General features: G+C 48.2%; 1 protein-coding gene across 8 annotated transcripts in view; it reads right to left on the reverse strand.

The window, feature by feature from the left end:
• Nucleotides 1-20,485, reverse strand: part of CCDC9 (coiled-coil domain containing 9) — a 105,766-nt gene that overhangs the window by 68,385 nt on the left and 16,896 nt on the right. For all 8 annotated transcript variants that reach the window (XR_004540323.1, XM_033954517.1, XM_033954515.1 and 5 more), the window contains one exon: nt 19,332-19,415. Coding sequence is in view for 7 of the 8 variants with exons in the window: in XM_033954517.1 (XP_033810408.1) it covers nt 19,332-19,415 (84 nt within the window). In the remaining variant the exon portion in view is untranslated. The remainder of the gene's footprint in view (nt 1-19,331; nt 19,416-20,485) is intronic.

Raw genomic sequence — 20,485 nt, forward strand, 5'->3', positions numbered from 1 at the left:
TGCGGCCATTACAACCAGGCACTTGGTGAAGACTCTGGGTGACGAAGCCAGGCCGAAAGGAAGCACTCGGTACTGAAGATGAAGATGTCCCACCCGAAATCTGAGGAATTGACGGGAGGCTGGATGGATGGGAATGTGATTGTAGGCCTCCTTGAGATCCAGAGAGCATAACCAGTCGTTCTGCTCGAGGAGGGAATAGAGAGAAGCTAGGGTTAACATGTGAAACTTCTCTTTGACCAGAAACTCGTTGAGCATCCTGAGGTCCAAAATAGGACGCAGATCGCCCGTCTTCTTTGGAACAAGGAAGTACCTTGTATGGGTACCTTGTATGGGTACCTTGAGGGCCATGTATGTCAATGCACACAGTTTAGGTAACAAAATTCTAGAATTGGAGGCTGAAATAAGGAATGCCGACCTAGATGTGGTGGCAATATCTGAAACTTGGTTCACGGACTCACATGGGTGGGATATGGCTATACCGGGCTACAATCTACTTCGTCAGGACAGAGAGGGCAGGTTAGGAGGGGGGGTAGCTCTATACATTAAAGAGGACATCAAAACCACCAGGATCACAGATGTCAAGTACACTGGGGAGTCCCTCTGGGTAAACCTGGCAAGAGGCAGAGAAAAATGCCTGTATCTAGGTGTGGTTTACAGACCCCCAAGACAACTGGAAGACATAGAGAATATCACTCTACGAGGAGAAGCTGTACTGCTAGGGGACTTCAATATGCCTGATGCAGACTGGAACTCATTTTCAGCGACAACCAGCGGTAGCAGGAGGCTCTTAACCTCCATAAAGGGAGCACGTCTCAAACAAATGGTAACGGAGCCCACTAGGGCCCAGGCGATCCTCGACCTGGTACTCACCAACGGGGAAAGCGTTTCAGAGGTCTCAGTAGGAGATACGCTAGCCTCCAGCGACCACAATATAGTATGGTTCAACCTTAGGAAAGGCTTCCCTAGATCAAACACGAAAACAAAGGTACTCAATTTCCGGGGCACAGACTTCGCACGCATGGGAGATTTCGTCCATCAGACGCTGCAGGACCAAGCGGACACCGATGATGTAGAAGCTAAGTGGTTAACACTGAAATCAACCATACATGAAGCAACTAGCCGCTTCATAAAATCAGTAAATAAACGACAAAGAAACAATAAACCCCAATGGTTCACCGCGGAGATCTCGCACCTCATTAAGGAGAAGAAAAAAGCATTTCTCTCCTACAAGCGCACGGAGAAAAGAGAGGCAAAAGTAGAATATAGGACCAGGTCTACAGCGGTCAAAATGGCAGTTAGGGAGGCAAAACTTCGAGTGGAAGAAATTCTGGCAAAAAACATTAAAAAGGGGGACAAATCCTTCTTCAGGTATATTAGTGACAGAAAAAGGAACACAGGCAGGATAGTACGCCTTAGAAGACCGGACGGAAGTTACGTGGAAGCAGATTCCGATAAAGCCGAACTACTGAATGAATACTTCTGCTCAGTCTTCACCTGTGAGGCACCGGGACACGGTCCCCAGTTGAAGGCAACACAAAGCACAGAAGACCCGTTTCAGAATTTTGAGTTCACACCAGGTGAAGTTTACAGTGAACTGGCAAGACTCAAGGTGAACAAAGCCATGGGACCAGACAATTTGCACCCAAGAATGCTCAGAGAATTGAGCGATGTCCTGGCGAAACCGTTGGCTGAGCTATTCAATCTCTCCCTAAGTAAGGGGAAAGTTCCCCTGGACTGGAAATTAGCTAATGTCGTTCCTCTGCATAAAAAGGGTTGCAGGGCAGAGGCTGCGAATTATAGACCGGTGAGTCTCACATCAATAGTGTGCAAACTCATGGAAACACTAATTAAAAGCAAATTGGACACGATCTTGAATAAAGGGAATCTTCGGGATCCCAGTCAGCATGGATTCACCAAGGGTAGGTCCTGCCAATCCAATCTCATCAGCTTCTTTGACTGGGTAACAAGAAAGTTGGACTTGGGAGAGTCTTTGGATGTCGTGTACCTGGACTTCAGGAAAGCTTTTGACAGTGTCCCACACCGCAGGCTACTAAGCAAGATGGAATCGATGGGGTTAGGAGAGACACTAACTGCATGGGTCAATGATTGGCTGAGTGGCAGACTTCAGAGGGTGGTGGTTAATGGTACCCTCTCTAAAACATCGGAGGTGACCAGTGGAGTGCCGCAGGGCTTGGTCCTGGGTCCACTCCTTTTCAACATATTCATAGGGGATCTGACTCAAGGGCTTCAAGGTAAAATAACACTATTCGCCGATGACGCCAAACTATGTAATATAGTAAGTGAATGCAGTTTACAGAATTATATGGCGCAGGACCTGCTTACATTGGAAAGTTGGTCCTCAACCTGGCAGCTAGGCTTCAATGCTAAGAAATGTAAGGTCATGCACCTCGGAAGCGGAAATCCATGCAGGACGTACTTCTTGAACGGAGAAACTTTAACTAGGACTTCAGCAGAACGAGATTTAGGAGTAATCATCAGTGCAGACATGAAAACTGCCAATCAAGTGGAGAAGGCTTCATCTAAGGCAAGGCAGATATTGGGTTGTATCAATAGAAGTTTCGTCAGCCGAAAGCCTGAAGTCATAATGCCGTTGTACAGGGCCATGGTGAGACCTCATCTGGAGTACTGTGTGCAATTCTGGAGGCCACATTACAGTAAAGATGTGCGCAGAATTGAATCGGTTCAACGGACGGCCACCAGGATGATCTCGGGGCTCAAGGGTCTCTCGTACGAAGAGAGACTGAATAAATTGCAGCTCTACACTCTTGAGGAACGTAGGAAGAGGGGAGACATGATCGAAACATTTAAGTACCTCACGGGACGTGTCGAAGAGGAAGATGATATTTTCTTTCTCAAGGGACCCTCGGCCACAAGAGGGCACCCGCTCAAACTCAGGGGCGGAAAATTTCATGGCGACACCAGAAAGTATTTCTTCACAGAGAGAGTGGTTGATCATTGGAACAAGCTTCCAGTGCAGGTGATCGAGGCAGACAGCGTGCCAGACTTTAAGAATAAATGGGATACCCATGTGGGATCCCTACGAGGGTCAAGATAAGGAAATTGGGTCATTAGGGCATAGACAGGGGGTGGGTAAGCAGAGTGGGCAGACTTGATGGGCTGTAGCCCTTTTTTGCCGTCATCTTCTATGTTTCTATGTTACCTGGAGTAAAAACCCTTGTTCTGTTGGTCCAAAAGGACCGGCTTGATGGCTCGGAGCCGGAGCAAAGCATGAGCTTCTTGAAGAAGGGTGGTCTGGGTTAAGTTGGAAGGATACTCTCTTGAAGGATGTTCCGGAGGAACTTGATGGAACTGAAGAGAGTATCCCTCCCTTAAAATGGAAAGGACCCAGAGGTCGGTGGTAACAGTCGGCCATCGATGGTACAAATGATGGAGACGACCCCCAATGGGAAAAAGAGGGAAGGGCAGAACGGTAGAAGTTATGCTCTCCACGAGACAGTCAAAAAGGCTGAGGAGCCTTGGGGACATTAGAAGGCCGAGGCTTCTGCTGAGGCTGTCTCTTAACAGGCTGACGGATGGTAGGTGCCTGTTTTGGTGGATAACGCCGTTGATAGATCAAAGGCAGTCGTGAGGGACGAGCAGGAGCAAGCTTGGGCTTCGGACGTAGAATGGACTGGAATGATTTCTCATGGACCGACAGCTTTTTGGTCGCCGCCTCGATGGACTCGTCAAAGAGGTCGGCTCCCGCACACGGGCCTTTGGCAAACCGGTCCTGGAGATTCGGGTCCATATCAATGGTCCGCAGCCACGCCAGGCGTCGCATGGCCACCGAACAAACAGCAGCCCTTGCAGCGAGTTCAAAGGCGTCGTAAGACGACTGCAACATCTGCAGGCGAAGTTGGGACGAGGCCAGAACCTCCAGGTATTCGAAGCAAGCCTGAGAGTCCACATAGGGTAGAAATTTCTGCAGGACTGAGAGAAAAAACTCGAAGTAGGTGGCAAAATGAAAAGTATAGGTGAGGACTTGAGATGCCATCATCGAGTTCCGGTAGATGCGCCTACCAAATCTGTCCATGGTCATGCCCTCCCGGCCAGGTGGAACGGTGGCATAGACCTGGGAGGGGTGAGACTGCTTCAAGGAGGACCCAACCAAGAGCGACTGATGAGATAGCTGGGCACCATCGAAGCCCGTATGGTGCACCGTGCGGTATCTGGCATCCAACTTCCCGGGCACAGCCAGAATGGAGTAAGCTTGAGAGACTCAGCAGGAGGTTGAGGGAGATGCATTGTCTCCAGATATTCCTTGGAGAATCTGGAACCCGAGTTCAGGTTAATGTCCAGATCAACAGCCATCTGCCGAAGGAAAGAGGAGAAAGACAGCTGATCAGCCAGTGCAGGGCCTCGAGAAGGACTCGAAGAAGTCGAGGCCTCGGGCTCCACCGAGACAGGGGATTGGCAGAGGGAGAAAGATCCCACGGTGGCCTCGAGCTCCGGCAGTGGAGGCGGTGACGAATCCAGTGGAGAATACTCGAGGAAAGGTTGCTTGCGACGAGGCGAGGCATGCCTTGAGGAATGCCTCGATGAATGCCTCGAATTATAACCAGAACTGTGTCTGGAAGCAGGCCTCGACCGTCGAGGCGAGCGAGGCGTCCAGCGAGTGGATAGGGCTGGAAGCGGTGGATCGAAGCAGAGATGGTTGGATAGAAGCACCTCGAGGCACCCGCCAAGCCTCGAGACTTGGCATGAGGGCAACAGATCCGGAGGAGGCCCTCGCAAAGACTCTGCTCCTTGCATTGAGGGAAACGGCTCCAACGGAGGCACTCGCAAAGACTCTGCTCCTTGCATCGAGTGAATCGGTTCCAAGGGAGGCATGGGCAAAGACTCTGCTCCTTGCGATGCATCCTCGATGCCAGACCAGACACTCGCAGAGACTCTGCTACCTGCAGCGAGAGTGTAAGTTGAGGGGGCACCGGAGGCGGCTCGACCTCGCGGGAGGCTTCCGCGTGCCCAGGCTGGATTTGGGAGAGAAGCTTCGGCCCTATAGTAGTTAAGAGCTCGATGAATTGCTTCTCCATTAAGGTCTGGAATGAAGCCAGCAAGGAGGGATCCGCATCCGCAATGGGACCTCCTGCATGGACTTCGCGGTCCCTGGCGCCGAGGTGCTTGGACGCAGAAACCTTCGGCACCTTGAGCACCATAAGGGGAATGGACTGCTGTGCTACCTGACCTGAAGAGACAGAGGAAGGCACCGCAGCAGGCGTCGGAGTCAAAGCCGGCACGAACGAAGCAGGCTTGAGGAGACTCGAGGCCGCAGAGGTGGAAGCCGGAAGAGTCGAGGCGGAAGTCGAAGGCGAGGCACTCTTCGATGAGGACTGCTCCGTCCACGCCTCCATGCTGAACAGCGACTCCCACAAGAAGCAGCGACGCTTGAAAGCACGTGTAGTAAGTTTGGAGCAAGGCCGGCACAATTTCAGAAGGTGTTGAGGCCCGAGACACTGAAGACAGCGTTGATGAGGGTCCGTCAGCGAAATCGAGCGCTGGCACTTGACACACTTTCTAAAACCGGACATAGGCCGAAAAAGCTCCGCCGCAAGATCGAAGCCGCGGGGCCACGGCCACGAGGCCTGCCCGGTCAAACCGACAGAAGAAATTTATTTTTTTTTTGTAAACAATAAAACACGATGAAAAACCAACGATAATGAGTAAAAGAACCCAAAACCGTGGATCTAGAAGGCACAAGTGAAGGAACTTCGCGCAGAGAGTCGAAGACGGACTTCTCAGCTCCGCGGAAAAGTAAGAACTAAGGAGACGCGCCCGGTGCATCAGGCGGGAAGGCACTTGCGTATGCGCGGTGCGGGCGACTGTAAACTTCTAAAGTTTCTACAAGCAAGTATGCTTGTGAGACGTCCGCTTCGGGGCTCCGTTGGATGACGTCACCCACTAGTGAGAATACCTGCCTGCTTGTCCTGGGATAATATCACATATTGTATTTTTCGCTCCATAAGACACACTTTTTTCCCCAAAAAAAGTGGGCAGAAATAAGGATGCATCTTATGAAGCGAATAAACAAAAACAAAAAACAAAAAAACTCCAGCGGTGGTTTGTGGACGGCTGCCTCCTGCTTGTCGGGGCCCGCAGCGCACAAACGCACTAATGCCTGGGCCCAGACACTTCCCTAATTGGGCTGGTCGCTGGTGCTTCACAGGGCTGCTGCCTGCTGATTGCTGGCACGTCGGGGCCAGCGGTGCACAAGTGCGCTGCTGCGTGGGCAGGCGCCAGCAGCTCTTCCTATCTTGATTTTAGAAAATTGTTAAAGACTCAACTCTTTGATAGGCTGGTATCTTAATGCATTCTGATTCATTTTTTCAATCAAGTTCCTTATATTCAACTTGATGTATTTTCTCTGTTCTATGTATTACTTCTTTCCCTGCCATGCCAGTATTTTCTGCATTATATTGTAATTGCTTTCTGTCTTTATCTGTTTTTAAGTCCATTATTCTAATTTGTATTTTATCTGTATCCCATTGTTGTGAACCGCCTAGAACTTTTTCGGTACTGCGGTATAGAAGAATACAATTATTATTATTACCCACAGTTTGGAATCTGTCCCCCCCCCCCAACCACCTGTCTACCTTAAAGGTAGTCTTCTCTTGGTCCCTGGCAGTGGCAGTGTTGCACATATGCTACCTGTGGTCTACTCAGAAGCTTTCCCTCAGGCCCATTCCGCTTTCTCTGACCTCACTTCCTATTTCTACATGGGCAGGACCAGTCAGAGGGAAAACTTCAGACTAGACTGTAGGAGCCACTGCCGAAGAGCACAGAAGGCCATCTTTAAGGTAGACTGGAGTGGGAGGTTGGTGATGTTGACCTGCAGATTGGGTGGGGAGAGACACTGGATCGCATCAAGGACAGGGGTTAGAATTGGAAAACAGAAAAAGATATATTTGGAGGAGACACTGCAACGTGATAACTTTTTAGTTGCTATTATTAATGCATTAATGGTACAGTTAACTGCAATAAGTGATATATAATTGATGAATTTCAACTATTTCCACCCTCTATAGGCCCAGCACAGCTCTCAGCCTTTGATCCATAATTAGCAAGTATATAAACTTGTAGTTAACAGAAGATGCTTAGAATACAGGAAGGTTTAAACATATACTTGGGGCTCAATATTCAAAAGCCATTTAACTGGGAAGAGGCGGCTCCCACCTGGTTAAATGATACTCAGTGCCTTGGCCACTGATATTCAGTGGCACTTAACCAAGCAGTGCTGCTATATCAGCTCTGACAGACATGGCACTGGTTAACAATATTATTCAAAGCACCAAGCAGATGAAGTTAGAATGGAAAAATCGACCAGTACACAGTTAACATCCAGGTGGCTGCTGTGACCCAATGTTAGGGACATGGCCTGGCACGGAATACCCAAATTTGGCTCAGTCCACCGCAGTCAGATGCTTAAAGACCACTGAATGTCGAGAACTGAATGTTGCTACCTACAACAGTAATTCCCAAAATAGGTTCCCGCAAACTGAGTTCTTTTCAGAGGTTCCCCCAGACGAGAAGTCAGTGGTGCGTTTCAGTCACCAGCATCAGCCCTTTCACACACACTCTCAATTCAGTAGTATGAACTGAGCATGTGTAAGAAGGCCAACATCAGTAGCTGAAGTCCGCCGCCAACTTGCTCAGGCAGCACAGTCACACACCCTTTCAGCTAAGTTAAAGCAAAGATAGGCCCTTCCAAAGCATTACATTAGTGATTTTTGTTCCGCCATTACCTTGTGGTTCAAGGCGCATTACAGAAGAGAATGTCTGGACATGTCCAGAGGTGTTACAGAGTAGAGCAGGTTGCTTCAGAGGATTGAAATGTTTCATACGGTGTTAGTTAGTCTTCATGGATTTCTTGAACAGCAGGGTTTTTTTTATTTCTTTTCTGAAAGTTTTGTAGTCTGGGGTCACGATTAGTAGATTGGAGAGTTGGTGGTCTAGTTTTGCTGCCTGCACGAGGTAATCAGGTGAGGAGGGAAGATGCTGCTTTAAGGATGGGGTGGTGGAAGGGGAGAGACAAACTTGAGATGCAGGACTAAGGGGAAGGGAAACAGAAGCTGGATGGGGACTCAACAGAGGGGTTCCGTGGTGTCTGAAGAAATATTTTAGGGGAACTTTGGGAATCACTGAGCTACAACAAAAGGTTGGAAACAACTTTAATAAAGAAAGCAGAGAAATACTTTCCCTGTGAAAATTTAGACTAAATCCGTTGCAACTGTTCTTATGCAGCCAGCTGAGATGGGGAGGAGGTGGAGGAAACAGAGCATGCAGTTTTGAAGCTCATGAACACTCAATAAGATAAGTTGCTCTGCATTTCAAATTCTGCTCTTTTCACTGGTTTTCAGCATTATATCTGCTTAATTTCTCTTCTCATCCCTGTTTCTTACTAAAAAACAAACAAACCACAAAAAATAAACCCTTCTCTTTCCTCTGTTAAATCTTATTTCCTCTTCATAGGAAAAAGGGTAAGACTTTGTTAACTCTAATTAAATCCTGGTGCCTGTGGCTCAGGGTGACTAAAGTAGGGAAAATCCTGTTATAAATCCTGTGTTTTAGGGTAGCACTGATAGAACCTGCATTTTGTTTAAAATACTGTGTTTTAGGTGGTATAGAGCCTATATTTCTGTCTTACTAGTATTCAGCCATTGTTTTCTGCTGATTAGGTGGAGAAGGGAGGGGCTCTGTTTTACTTCTAAGGTTAACTGCATTATCTTTGGGACAGTGCTGTGAACAAGGCTGCCCTGTGAACTTCAATAAGATAAGTTGCTCTGCATTTCATATTCTGCTCTTTCACTGGTTTTCAGCATTATATCTGCTTAATTTCTCTTCTCATCCCTGTTTCTTACTAAAAAAAAGCACAAAAAAATAAACCCTTCTCTTTCCTCTGTTAAATCTTATTTCCTCTTTCCCTTTCCCTTCATAGGAATAAGGGTAAGACTTATAGTCCCACCAACCCCAGGGACCACTATTCATTTATAGAGACCCATATAATCAGGACTACTCAAATCAAGTCACTTCACAACCAATCAAGATGACCTTTATTCTATGCAATCACTGTGGTGCTTGCATAGAAAGCACAGTTACTTACCGTAACAGGTGTTATCCAGGAACAGCAGGCAGATATTCTTAACGTATGGGTGACGTCACCGACGGAGCCCCGGTACGGACCTTTTTAACTAGAAAGTTCTAGTTGGCCGCACCGCGCATGCGCGAGTGCCTTCCCGCCCGACGGAGGAGTGCGTGGTCCCCAGTTAAGATAAGCCAGCTAAGAAGCCAACCCGGGGAGGAGGGTGGGACGTAAGAATATCTGCCTGCTATCCCTGGATAACACCTGTTACGGTAAGTAACTGTGCTTTATCCCAGGACAAGCAGGCAGCATATTCTTAACGTATGGGTAACCTCCAAGCTAACAGAGAGGGAGGAGGGATGGTTGGCCATTAGGAAAATAAATTTTGTAACACAGATTGGCCGAAGTGTCCATCCCGTCTGGAGAAGGCATCCAGACAGTAGTGAGTAGTGAACGTGTGAACTGAGGACCAAGTGGCAGCCTTGCAGATTTCCTCGATGGGCGTGGAGCGGAGGAAAGCCACAGAAGCAGCCATAGCTCTGACCCTGTGGGCCGTGACAGCACCTTCCAGTGAGAGACCGGCCCGAGCATAACAGAACGCAATGCAGGCAGCAAGCCAGTTGGAAAGCGTCCGTTTAGAGACAGGACGACCTAGACGGTTAGGATCGAAGGTCAGAAAGAGCTGAGGAGACGAGCGGTGAGCCCTGGTACGGTCAAGGTAGTATGCAAGGGCACGCTTACAATCCAGCGTGTGTAACGCCTGTTCCCCAGGATGGGAATGGGGCTTAGGGAAGAAGACAGGCAATACAATGGACTGGTTGAGGTGGAAGTCCGAGACCACCTTAGGCAGAAATTTAGGATGGGTACGCAGAACCACCTTGTCATGGTGAAAAACAGTGAAAGGTGGGTCGGCAACCAGTGCATGCAGCTCACTAACCCTCCTGGCAGAGGTGATGGCAATGAGGAAAAGCACCTTCCACGTAAGAAATTTGAGTGAAGTTGTGGTAAGAGGCTCAAACGGAGGTTTCATGAGGGCTGATAGAACCACATTCAGGTCCCAGACGACTGGAGGAGGCTTCAGAGGTGGTTTGACATTGAAGAGGCCTCTCATGAACCGGGAAACCAGGGGATGAGCCGTAAGAGGTTTTCCGAGGATAGGTTCATGAAACGCAGTGATGGCACTGAGGTGGACTCTGATTGAGGTCGACTTGAGGCCAGCGTCGGAGAGAGAGAGCAAATAGCCCAGTACAGTTTCCACCGCCAATGAGGTGGGATCGTGATGATGAAGGAGACACCAAGAGGAGAACCGGGTCCACTTCTGATGGTAACATTGGAGGGTGGCCGGTTTCTTGGAAGCATCCAAAATACGACGGACAGGCTGAGACAGATTCTCTGGAGAGGTCAGCCTGAGAGAAACCAAGCTGTCAGGTGGAGCGAGGACAGATTGGGATGTAGTAGAGACTGATGCTGCTGTGTAAGTAGAGTAGGAAACACAGGAAGAGGAATGGGCTCCCTGGAGTTGAGCTGAAGCAGGAGGGAGAACCAGTGTTGGCGAGGCCACCGAGGAGCGATGAGAATCATGGTGGCTCTGTCCCTGCGGAGTTTGGACAATGTCCGCAACATCAGAGGTAGCGGAGGAAAGGTATATAGGAACCGATCCGTCCAGTCGAGCAGGAATGCATCCGGGGCTAGACGATGAGGGGAGAAGAGTCTGGAACAGAACTGGGGCAGCTGATGGTTGTGAGGAGCTGCAAAGAGGTCCACTTGCGGAGTGCCCCAGCGAGCAAAGATGGAGCGCAGCGTGGGAGGGTCCAGGGTCCACTCGTGAGGTTGAAGGATGCGGCTGAGATTGTCGGCCAGGGAATTCTGTTCGCCCTGGATATAGACAGCCTTGAGGAAGAGACTGTGGGCCGTGGCCCAGGTCCAGATGCGGTTGGCCTCCTGACAGAGGAGGGGAGATCCGGTGCCGCCTTGCTTGTTTATGTAGTACATGGCGACTTGGTTGTCTGTGCACAGGAGAAGGACCTGAGGGTAGAGAAGGTGCTGGAAGGCTTTGAGAGCATAGAACATGGCTCTGAGTTCCAGGAAATTGATGTGATGCTGACGCTACTGAGGGGTCCAGAGTCCCTGGGTGCGAAGATCTCCCAGGTGGGCTCCCCACACATAAGGGGAGGCATCTGTGGTTATGATCATGGAGTGAGGGGGTAGATGAAAGAGTAGACCCCTGGAAAGATTGGAGGAGTTCAACCACCATTGAAGAGATTGCCGAAGAGACGATGTCACAGAGATGGGATGAGAAAGAAGATCGGTGGTCTGTGACCATTGGTTGGCCAGAGTCCACTGAGATGGAGTCGCGCCAGAGGAAGTACATGGACCGTCGAGGCCATGAGGCCCAGGAGGATCATCATCTGTCGAGCTGGGATGGAGTGACGGCAGAGGTGGAGCAGAGTTCGATGGCGGTCGGAGGGGAGAAATGCCCTCATTAGAGTGGTGTTGAGAACTGCTCCAATGAACTGAAGTCGCTGTGTGGGAAGCAGATGCGACTTGGGGTAGTTGATCTCGAAACCCAAGAGATGGAGGAACGAGATGGTGTGATGAGTGGCTTGTAGCACAAGCGGAGACGTAGGTGCTTTCACCAGCCAATCGTCCCAAGTAGGGGAACACCTGAAGGTCGTGAGACCTGAGGAAGGCCGCCACCACAATAAGGCACTTGGTGAACACTCTGGGCGATGATGCGAGGCCAAAGGGTAGCACTTTGTACTGATAGTGATGGTGCTGTATCTGGAACCGTAGATAGCGACGTTAAGTCGGATGGATTGGGATGTGAGTGTAGGCCTCCTTGAGGTCTAGGGAGCATAGCCAGTCGTGGTGGGAGAGAAGAGGGTAAAGTGTGGCTAGGGAGAGCATTCTGAACTTCTCTTTGACTAGACACTTGTTGAGGTCCCTGAGATCGAGGATGGGACGAAGGTCTCCTGTTTTTTTGGGAACCAGGAAGTAGCGGGAGTAGAATCCCTGACCCCTTTGGTTTGGAGGTACCTCTTCGATGGCATTGAGGAGAAGGAGGGATTGGACCTCCCTCAGGAGGAGGGGGGTTTGGGAGGAGTGAGAAGCAGACTCTACGGGAGGATGGTCTGGTGGAAGAGTCTGGAAGTTGAGAGAGTAGCCGTGGCGAATGATGTTGAGGACCCACTGGTCCGAAGTGATGACCTCCCAACGGCTGAGGAAAAGCTGAAGATGTCCTCCGATAGGTTGAGGGAGAGGTAGCGATGGTGGGAGAATGGCTATGCTCTGGAAAAAAGAGTCAAAAGGGTTGAGACGGCTTAGATGAAGGAGGAGGCTTGGCAGGTTGAGTCTGTGGGTGAGCCTGAGTCTGATGTTGGTGGCGAGGACGGCGAGACTGTTGTTGAGGCGGGTTGAGAGGTCTGGCCGAGAACCTACGCTGGTAAGAAGACTGTTGTCTGTAGGGACGAGCAGGTGGAATCTTCTTTTTAGGTTTGATCAGAGTGTCCCACCTGGTCTCATGTGCTGAGAGTTTCTGGGTTGTTGAGTCCAGGGACTCTCCGAAGAGTTCATCGCCCAGACAAGGTGCGTTAGCCAGGCGGTCCTGGTGGTTAATGTCTAGGTCAGAGACTCTCAGCCATGCCAAATGGCGCATGGCCACCGCCATGGCAGATGCGCGAGAGGTCAGCTCAAATGAGTCGTAGATGCAGCGAACCATAAATTTCCTGAGTTGGAGGAGGCTGGAAATTTGTTGCTGGAATAGAGGGACCTTACGTTCAGGAAGATATTTCTGTAAGGAGGAGAGCTGTTGCACCAGATGCTTCATGTAGAAGGAGAAGTGGAAGGTGTAGTTGTTGGCTCTATTGGCTAGCATGGCATTTTGGAAAAGACGCTTACCAAATTTATCCATGGTTTTTCCCTCTCTGCCAGGAGGGGTGGAGGCATATACACTGGAACCCTGAGATTTTTTCAAAGTAGATTCCACCAGGAAGGACTCGTGGGGCAATTGAGGTTTGTCAAACCCTGGGATTGGGATAACCCGGTACAAGCTATCCAATTTACGAGGGGCTCCGGGAACAGTGAGGGGAGTCTCCCAGTTCCTATAGAAAGTTTCCCGGAAGATGTCGTGGACGGGCAACTTTAGAAATTTCTTGGGAGGTTGCTCAAAGTCTAGGGCATCGAGGAAAGCCTGAGACTTCTTAGAGTCGGACTCTAAGGGGATGGAAAGAGCTGCTGACATCTCCCTAAGGAATTTAGAGAAAGAGGATTGCTCTGGTTTGGAGACGGTGTCGGTCATGGAGGGTTCTTCGTCGGTTGACGAAGCGTCCTCTTCGGTACAGTGAGGGAAGTCTTCCCACAAGTCTGGGTCCCTAACGTCAGGGTGCGTACGTTTGGACATCGGCGTGGAGGGCTCGGCATGGCGGGTCTTTGAGAGAGATTTGCCTGAGCGCACCGAGGCGGTACCGGGTGAGGAAGACCGATGTCGTTCCTGGGACCGGACAGGGTCGGCAGCAGCACGGGTATGCACTGTAGGTGTTTCGGCCAAGAGTACCGGCATGGAGGTATTAATCGGTACCGAGGGGGTCGACACCGATGGGACAGTGCGAGGCTCGGACCGGTCCTGTACCGGAAGGTGCGGTGCCAGCAACGCCGGCAACAGTTGTTGGAGTTGTTGTTGCAGCTGCTCCTGTAACTGTGTTTGGAGTATGGCTGCGATGCGGTCATCCAGGGGAGGCACCGGTACCGTTTTTTTCTTCTTCGGTACCATAGGTGCCGCTCTACGCTCCGGCGATGAGGAGGCCGATGATGAGGCACTCACCGAGATAGGAGCGGAGCGTTTGCGGGGCCGGTGCGGTGCCGGAAGGGCCGGTGTCGCAACCGTTGCAGGAGGGCGCTCGAGGGAAGTGGAAGGCTTCTTAGCCGGCTTACCTGGGCCCAACGACCCCGAGGAAGGGTCCGGTGGTGTCGACGTTGTCGGTGCCGACTTTTGGGGTGCCATCGACGTCGCGGCAGGTTCCATGGCAGATCCGGTACCAAACAAAATATTTTGCTGGATCTGCCTATTTTTCAAAGTACGCTTTTTAAGCGTAGCACAGCGGGTGCAGGTGTCAGCCCGATGCTCTGGACCCAGGCACTGGAGGCACCAATTGTGCGGGTCTGTGAGAGAGATCGGGCGTGCACACCGCTGGCACTTCTTAAAACCAGGTTGAGGGGGCATGAAGGGAAACACGGCCTCCGCAAAATCAAAGCCGGAGGCCTGTATGTTGACAACAGGCCCCGCCGAGGCCGGCTCGAAAAAATAAAGAAAACTCGACGAGTTTTTTTTTTTTTTTTAAAGGAAAAATAAAGTAATCCAAAGGGAAAAAAAAAAGAAATTCGGAAAAAATACGCGAGCGGGAAGGCAAACTAAATAATTTCAACGGCCGTTGAAATGCATGCGACTTCTTCGCTCCGCGGAAACGAAGAAACTGGGGACCACGCACTCCTCCGTCGGGCGGGAAGGCACTCGCGCATGCGCGGTGCGGCCAACTAGAACTTTCTAGTTAAAAAGGTCCGTACCGGGGCTCCGTCGGTGACGTCACCCATACGTTAAGAATATGCTGCCTGCTTGTCCTGGGATAATAAAGGTTCACCACACAATTGTTTCCCACGTACACACCTTTATAGGACCCCCAAGGACCCCTGAAGAAGACTTTTTGTCGAAACGTGGACCGTGTTGGGTCCTGTATCCCTAGCGGACTAGGTCCTTTAAGGCTCTTATGTGGATGATTTACTTTTATGTGGATGGAATTATTTTATGTGGATGATTTTAGTGTACCTTTGGAACTTTGATACTTTCAAATAAAGTCCATTTAGGAACATCGTCACTCCACAGAGTTTTTTTGGTTTTCGCTTTAATTCCAAGACATACTATTTGGAGGCTTAAGGCTTGCCCCATCTGTCTTCAACTTGCTAATATTAAGGAGGAGCTCTGCAAACTTAAACAGGAATTGAATACAATTAAAGCAGCTTCCATAACTCCACAAAATCACACCAACTTACCACCTCTACCTCAAAGAATAAAACAGCCCAGGAATAAATGGGTCACAGTAGGCTCAGGAAGACTGCGACATGTAACACAGAAACATCCACCTTCACTAATATTACCTCTACAGAATTCCTTCGCTCCACTAGTGCACTGCGATACTCAAGAAAACAGAAGGGAGGTGGGATGGAACCAATGAAGGTAACTCAAGAGAACAAGCGCACCCTAAGCACAAATAAAAAAGCCAAAAACAGAAAACTATTACTGTTGGGGGATTCCATCAGAGGCATTAACCTTGGAACACAGGGCGAGGAGACCAAAATAGTGAAATGTCTTCCAGGATCCTCAGCTACCAGGAGTTCCAGGCAAATACTGACTATAATTAAGGAAGAAACTAAGGATTTTAACACTGATGTTGTTATCCATCTGGGAACAAATGACCTGGCCAACAACTCCACACTTGCAGCACAGAAAGCTTTTCGGGAGCTTGGTGAGGGCGTGGAACCTTTTGTAAAGACTTTAGCTTTTTCTGAAATACTGCCTGCATATGGAAAGGGAGAGCAAAGAGTGAAAAACACAGAGGACTTTAATAGATGGCTCAAAGCCTGGTGTCATCAAGAAGGCTTCAGGTACATAGGAGGATGGGGAAATACATGGAAGGACAAGAAGCTATATTGCACTGATGGGCTATATATTACTACAGCAGGAAAAAGAAACCTTGCAGAGAAATTTAGACAATATTTTTCTAGGCATTTAAACTAGAAGGTGGGGGTGGTGGTGTATGTACGAAGGACAATTATAGAGACCACCCCCGGCAAAAGAAAAGATGTGATAGTAGTAAAGACTGCAACATAAGCAATATCAGCAACTCATTTCTTAGTATTGCAACGGAAAGTGAAACGACACAAAAATCCATACGAAAAAGGAGATTATCGCTGAAAAATAGCTGGAAAGTGATGACTACAAATGCTCACAGTCTAAGCAACAAAGTTCATGATCTGCAAGCCCTGATGTTAGAGGCAGATCTAGATATTGTCGCTATCACAGAGACATGGTTCAGTGAATCACATGGATGGGATGCAAACATACCGGGATATAATCTTTTTAGGAAGGACAGAGATGGTCATAAAGGCGGAGGAGTAGCTCTCTATGTAAAGATCAATAGCCAAGCGACCGAAATGCAAGGAACCTGGGGAGAGGAAGAAGCGATATGGATTGCTCTGAAAAGAGAAGATGGAACTTCTATCTACATGGGTGTAGTCTACAGACCTCCGATTCAATCGCAGCAAATTGATAAGGATCCGATTGTGGATATCCAAAAGTTTGGAAGGAAAGAGGAGGTTCTGCTGTTGGGAGATTTCAACCTGCCGGATGCGGACTGGAATGTTCCGTCTGCGGAATCGGAAAGAAGTAGGGAGATAGTGGATGCCTTTCAAGAGGCTCTGCTCAGACAAATGGTGACGGAATCCACAAGGGAAAAAGCGATATTGGATCTGGTCCTCACAAATGGAGAGAGTATCTCTAATGTTCGAGTGGGTGCTCACCTGGGAAGTAGCGATCATCAAACGGGTTGGTTTGATATAACGGCTAAAGTGGAGAGCGGCCGCGCGATACTTAAAGTCCTAGATTTCAAACGTAAGGACTTTAATACAATGGGAAAGTACCTGAAGAAAGAGCTGTTAGGATGGGAGGACATAAGAGAAGTGGAAAGACAGTGGTCTAAGCTGAAAGGAGCGATAAAAATGGCTACGGACCTTTATGTGAAGAAAATCAATAAAAACAAGAGAAAAAGGAAGCTGATATGGTTCTCCACCCTAGTGGCTGAGAAAATAAAGGCGAAAGAGTTGGCGTTCATGAAATATAAAAAAAACCTAAGAAGAGGAGAGCAGAAAGGACTACAAGGTGAAACTGAAAGAAGCCAAGAGAGAGATACATTTGGCGAAGGCACAGGCGGAGAACAAATGGCTAAAAATGTAAAAAAGGGAGATAAAAAATTTTTCAGATATATTAGTGAAAGGAGTAAGATAAAAAATGGAATTGCTAGGCTAAAAGATGCTGGGAACCAATATGTGGAGAGTGATGAGGAGAAAGCAAATGTGCTAAACAAATACTTCTGTTCTGTGTTCACAGAAGAAAATCCTGGAGAAGGACCGAGATTGTCTGGCAAAGTTACACGAGAAAATGGAGTAGATTCTGCGCCGTTCACAGAGGAGGGTGTTTATGAGCAACTTGAAAAACTGAAGGTGGACAAAGCGATGGGACCAGATGGGATCCATCCCAGGATACTAAGGGAGCTCAGAGAGGTTCTGGCGAGTCCTATTAAAGACTTGTTCAACAAATCTCTGGAGACGGAAGTGATTCCTGGGGATTGGAGGAGAGCGGATGTGGTCCCTATTCATAAAAGTGGTCATAGGGATAAAGCAGGAAACAACAGGCCGGTGAGCCTCACTTCAGTTGTTGGAAAAATAATGGAAGTGTTGCTGAAAGAAAGGATAGTGTACTTCCTTGAATCTAATGGGTTACAGGATCCGAGGCAACATGGCTTTACAAAAATTAAATCGTGCCAAACGAACCTGATTGAATTTTTTGACTGGGTGACCAGAGAACTGGATCGAGGACATATGCTAGATGTAATTTACTTGGATTTCAGCAAAGCCTTTGATACAGTTCCTCATAGGAGGCTGTTGAACAAACTTGAAGGGCTGAAGTTAGGACCCAAAGTGGTGAACTGGGTCAGAAACTGGCTGTCGGACAGACGCCAGAGAGTGGTGGTTAATGGAAGTCGCTCGAAGGAAGGAAAGGTGACTAGTGGAGTCCCTCAGGGTTTGGTGCTGGGGCCAATCCTGTTCAATATGTTTGTAAGTGACATTGCTGAAGGGTTAGAAGGAAAAGTGTGCCTTTTTGCAGATGATACCAAGATTTGTAACAGAGTAGACACCGAAGAGGGAGTGGAAAATATGAAAAAGGATCTGCAAAAGTTAGAGGAATGGTCTAATGCCTGGCAACTAAAATTCAATACAAAGAAATGCAGAGTAATGCATTTGGGGATTAATAATAGGAAGGAACCGTATATGCTGGGAGGAGAGAAGCTGATATGCACGGACGGGGAGAGGGACCTTGGGGTTATAGTGTCCGAAGATCTAAAGGCGAAAAAACAGTGTGACAAGGCAGTGGCTGCTGCCAGAAGGATGCAGGGCTGTATAAAGAGAGGCGTAGTCAGTAGAAGGAAGAAGGTGTTGATGCCCCTGTACAGGTCATTGGTAAGGCCCCACTTGGAGTATTGTGTTCAGTTTTGGAGACCGTATCTGGCGAAAGACGTAAGAAGACTTGAGGCGGTCCAGAGGAGGGCAACGAAAATGATAAGAGGCTTGCGCCAGAAGACGTATGAGGAGAGACTGGAAGCCCTGAATATGTATACCCTAGAGGAAAGGAGAGACAGGGGAGATAAGATTCAGACGTTCAAATACTTAAAGGGTATTAATGTAGAACAAAATCTTTTCCAGAGAAAGGAAAATGGTAAAACCAGGGGACATAATTTGAGGTTGAGGGGTGGTAGATTCAGGGGCAATGTTAGGAAATTCTACTTTACGGAGAGGGTAGTGGATGCCTGGAATGCGCTCCCGAGAGAGGTGGTGGAGAATAAAACTGTGACTGAGTTCAAAGAAGCGTGGGATGAACACAGAAGATTTAGAATCAGAAAATAATATTAAATATTGAACTAGGCCAGTACTGGGCAGACTTGCATGGTCTGTGTCTGTGTATGGCCGTTTGGTGGAGGATGGGCTGGGGAAGGCTTCAATGGCTGGGAGGGTGTAGATGGGCTGGAGTAAGTCTTAACAGAGATTTCGGCAGTTGGAACCCAAGCACAGTACCGGGTAAAGCTTTGGATTCTTGCCCAGAAATAGCTAAGAAGAAAAAAAATAAAAAAATTTTAATTGAATCAGGCTGGGCAGACTGGATGGACCATTCGGGTCTTTATCTGCCGTCATCTACTATGTTACCATTTACTTAATTACAATCACGGGAATGCATCAGCACGCTCTTCCTAGCCGCTCAGAGAGTGACAGTTTTCAGACAAGTCTATTTATCCATACAGATGGCTTTAAAATATTGCACAAATATTTTAGTGTCAGAAAAAGATGTAGTAAATAGTCACTGATGAAAAGTGGAAAAAATTAATAGAGTGGCAGAGCCACCAGCTTAACTTACCCTCTGACTCCGCTCATACTCGGCAATTTTTTCCATGTCCTCATTCATTTTCTCAATGTTCTGCCTACGTTTCTCCTCCCATTCCTGAGCCGGGAAAGGGAACCAGGCGTGTGAGAAAATTAAGGACAACACAAAATTATATAATTCAAATAGGTCCATCTCACATTCTGAGCATAGTCTATCTTTTAATCCATGATTTGCCAGCATATTTAACATTGAGCTATCTATATTCAATTTGACAGGGCTCAACTGTAGCTCGGTAGAGTCCAGTTGCTCCATATTGTGAGTGAAACCCTAGGCCATCAATATTCTAAATCCTATCAATGCATGCACATTAAAAAAAAAAAAAAAAAGTTTTAGCTACAGTCTAGCCTTTGGTACAAGAAAAATTACTTTTGTTTCATAATAGAGAACTGGCTTCAAATTTTGTTCATAAAACCCCCACCTTCACTCACCCAAAAAAAAATACACTGCCCTATTTCCACCACCCCACCTTATAGCTGTCCTGCAAACAGACAGTGAAATATTATACAATTAAGATTGTTATTACAGTTCCGAGTCCTAAGATTTCTGGAAGAGACATTTAAAAATTGGCAACAATTACAACACTGTAGAGCAAAAATAATTATTCCTAGCCGAAGTCTATGCAAAAAAAATTGAAAATGCTGTACATAATATTTCAAATTCTGCAAAGTGTATTGTTTTGCATAGAATTCTTCTATCCTGAGGCATGAAATTCCTTCCTGCCTTTTCCTTTCTCAGGTTCCAGTCTCCTCAGTTCCCTCTCTCACTCCATCTGCAATTCTGTCTCCCTCTAAATCCTACCACTCTCACTTGGACTATGAATCCCCTCCTTGGCCCCTATAGTCTGGCATCTCTCTCCACTGGCTAAGAATCTCTTCCTACCTTCCCACCCCCTTCCTGGTCTTGGTCACTCTCTTCCTCTCTCTATCATCCCCCCACCCGCATCTGCAGTCCAGCATCCATGTTCTGTTCGTTTCCTCCCTGTGGGCTTAGCATCCATAGTCCCTCCTACCCCCCCCAAAAAAAAAAAAAAAATTACGGTCCAACATCCATATCCCTGCTCCCTCCCGGGTTTCCTGAAACAGCCCTCATGAGAGCCGACATACCTGCAAGCCTCCCAAAGCAGCAGA

The sequence above is a fragment of the Geotrypetes seraphini genome, chromosome 8 (assembly GCF_902459505.1).
Source record: "Geotrypetes seraphini chromosome 8, aGeoSer1.1, whole genome shotgun sequence".
Taxonomy (NCBI): domain Eukaryota; kingdom Metazoa; phylum Chordata; class Amphibia; order Gymnophiona; family Dermophiidae; genus Geotrypetes; species Geotrypetes seraphini.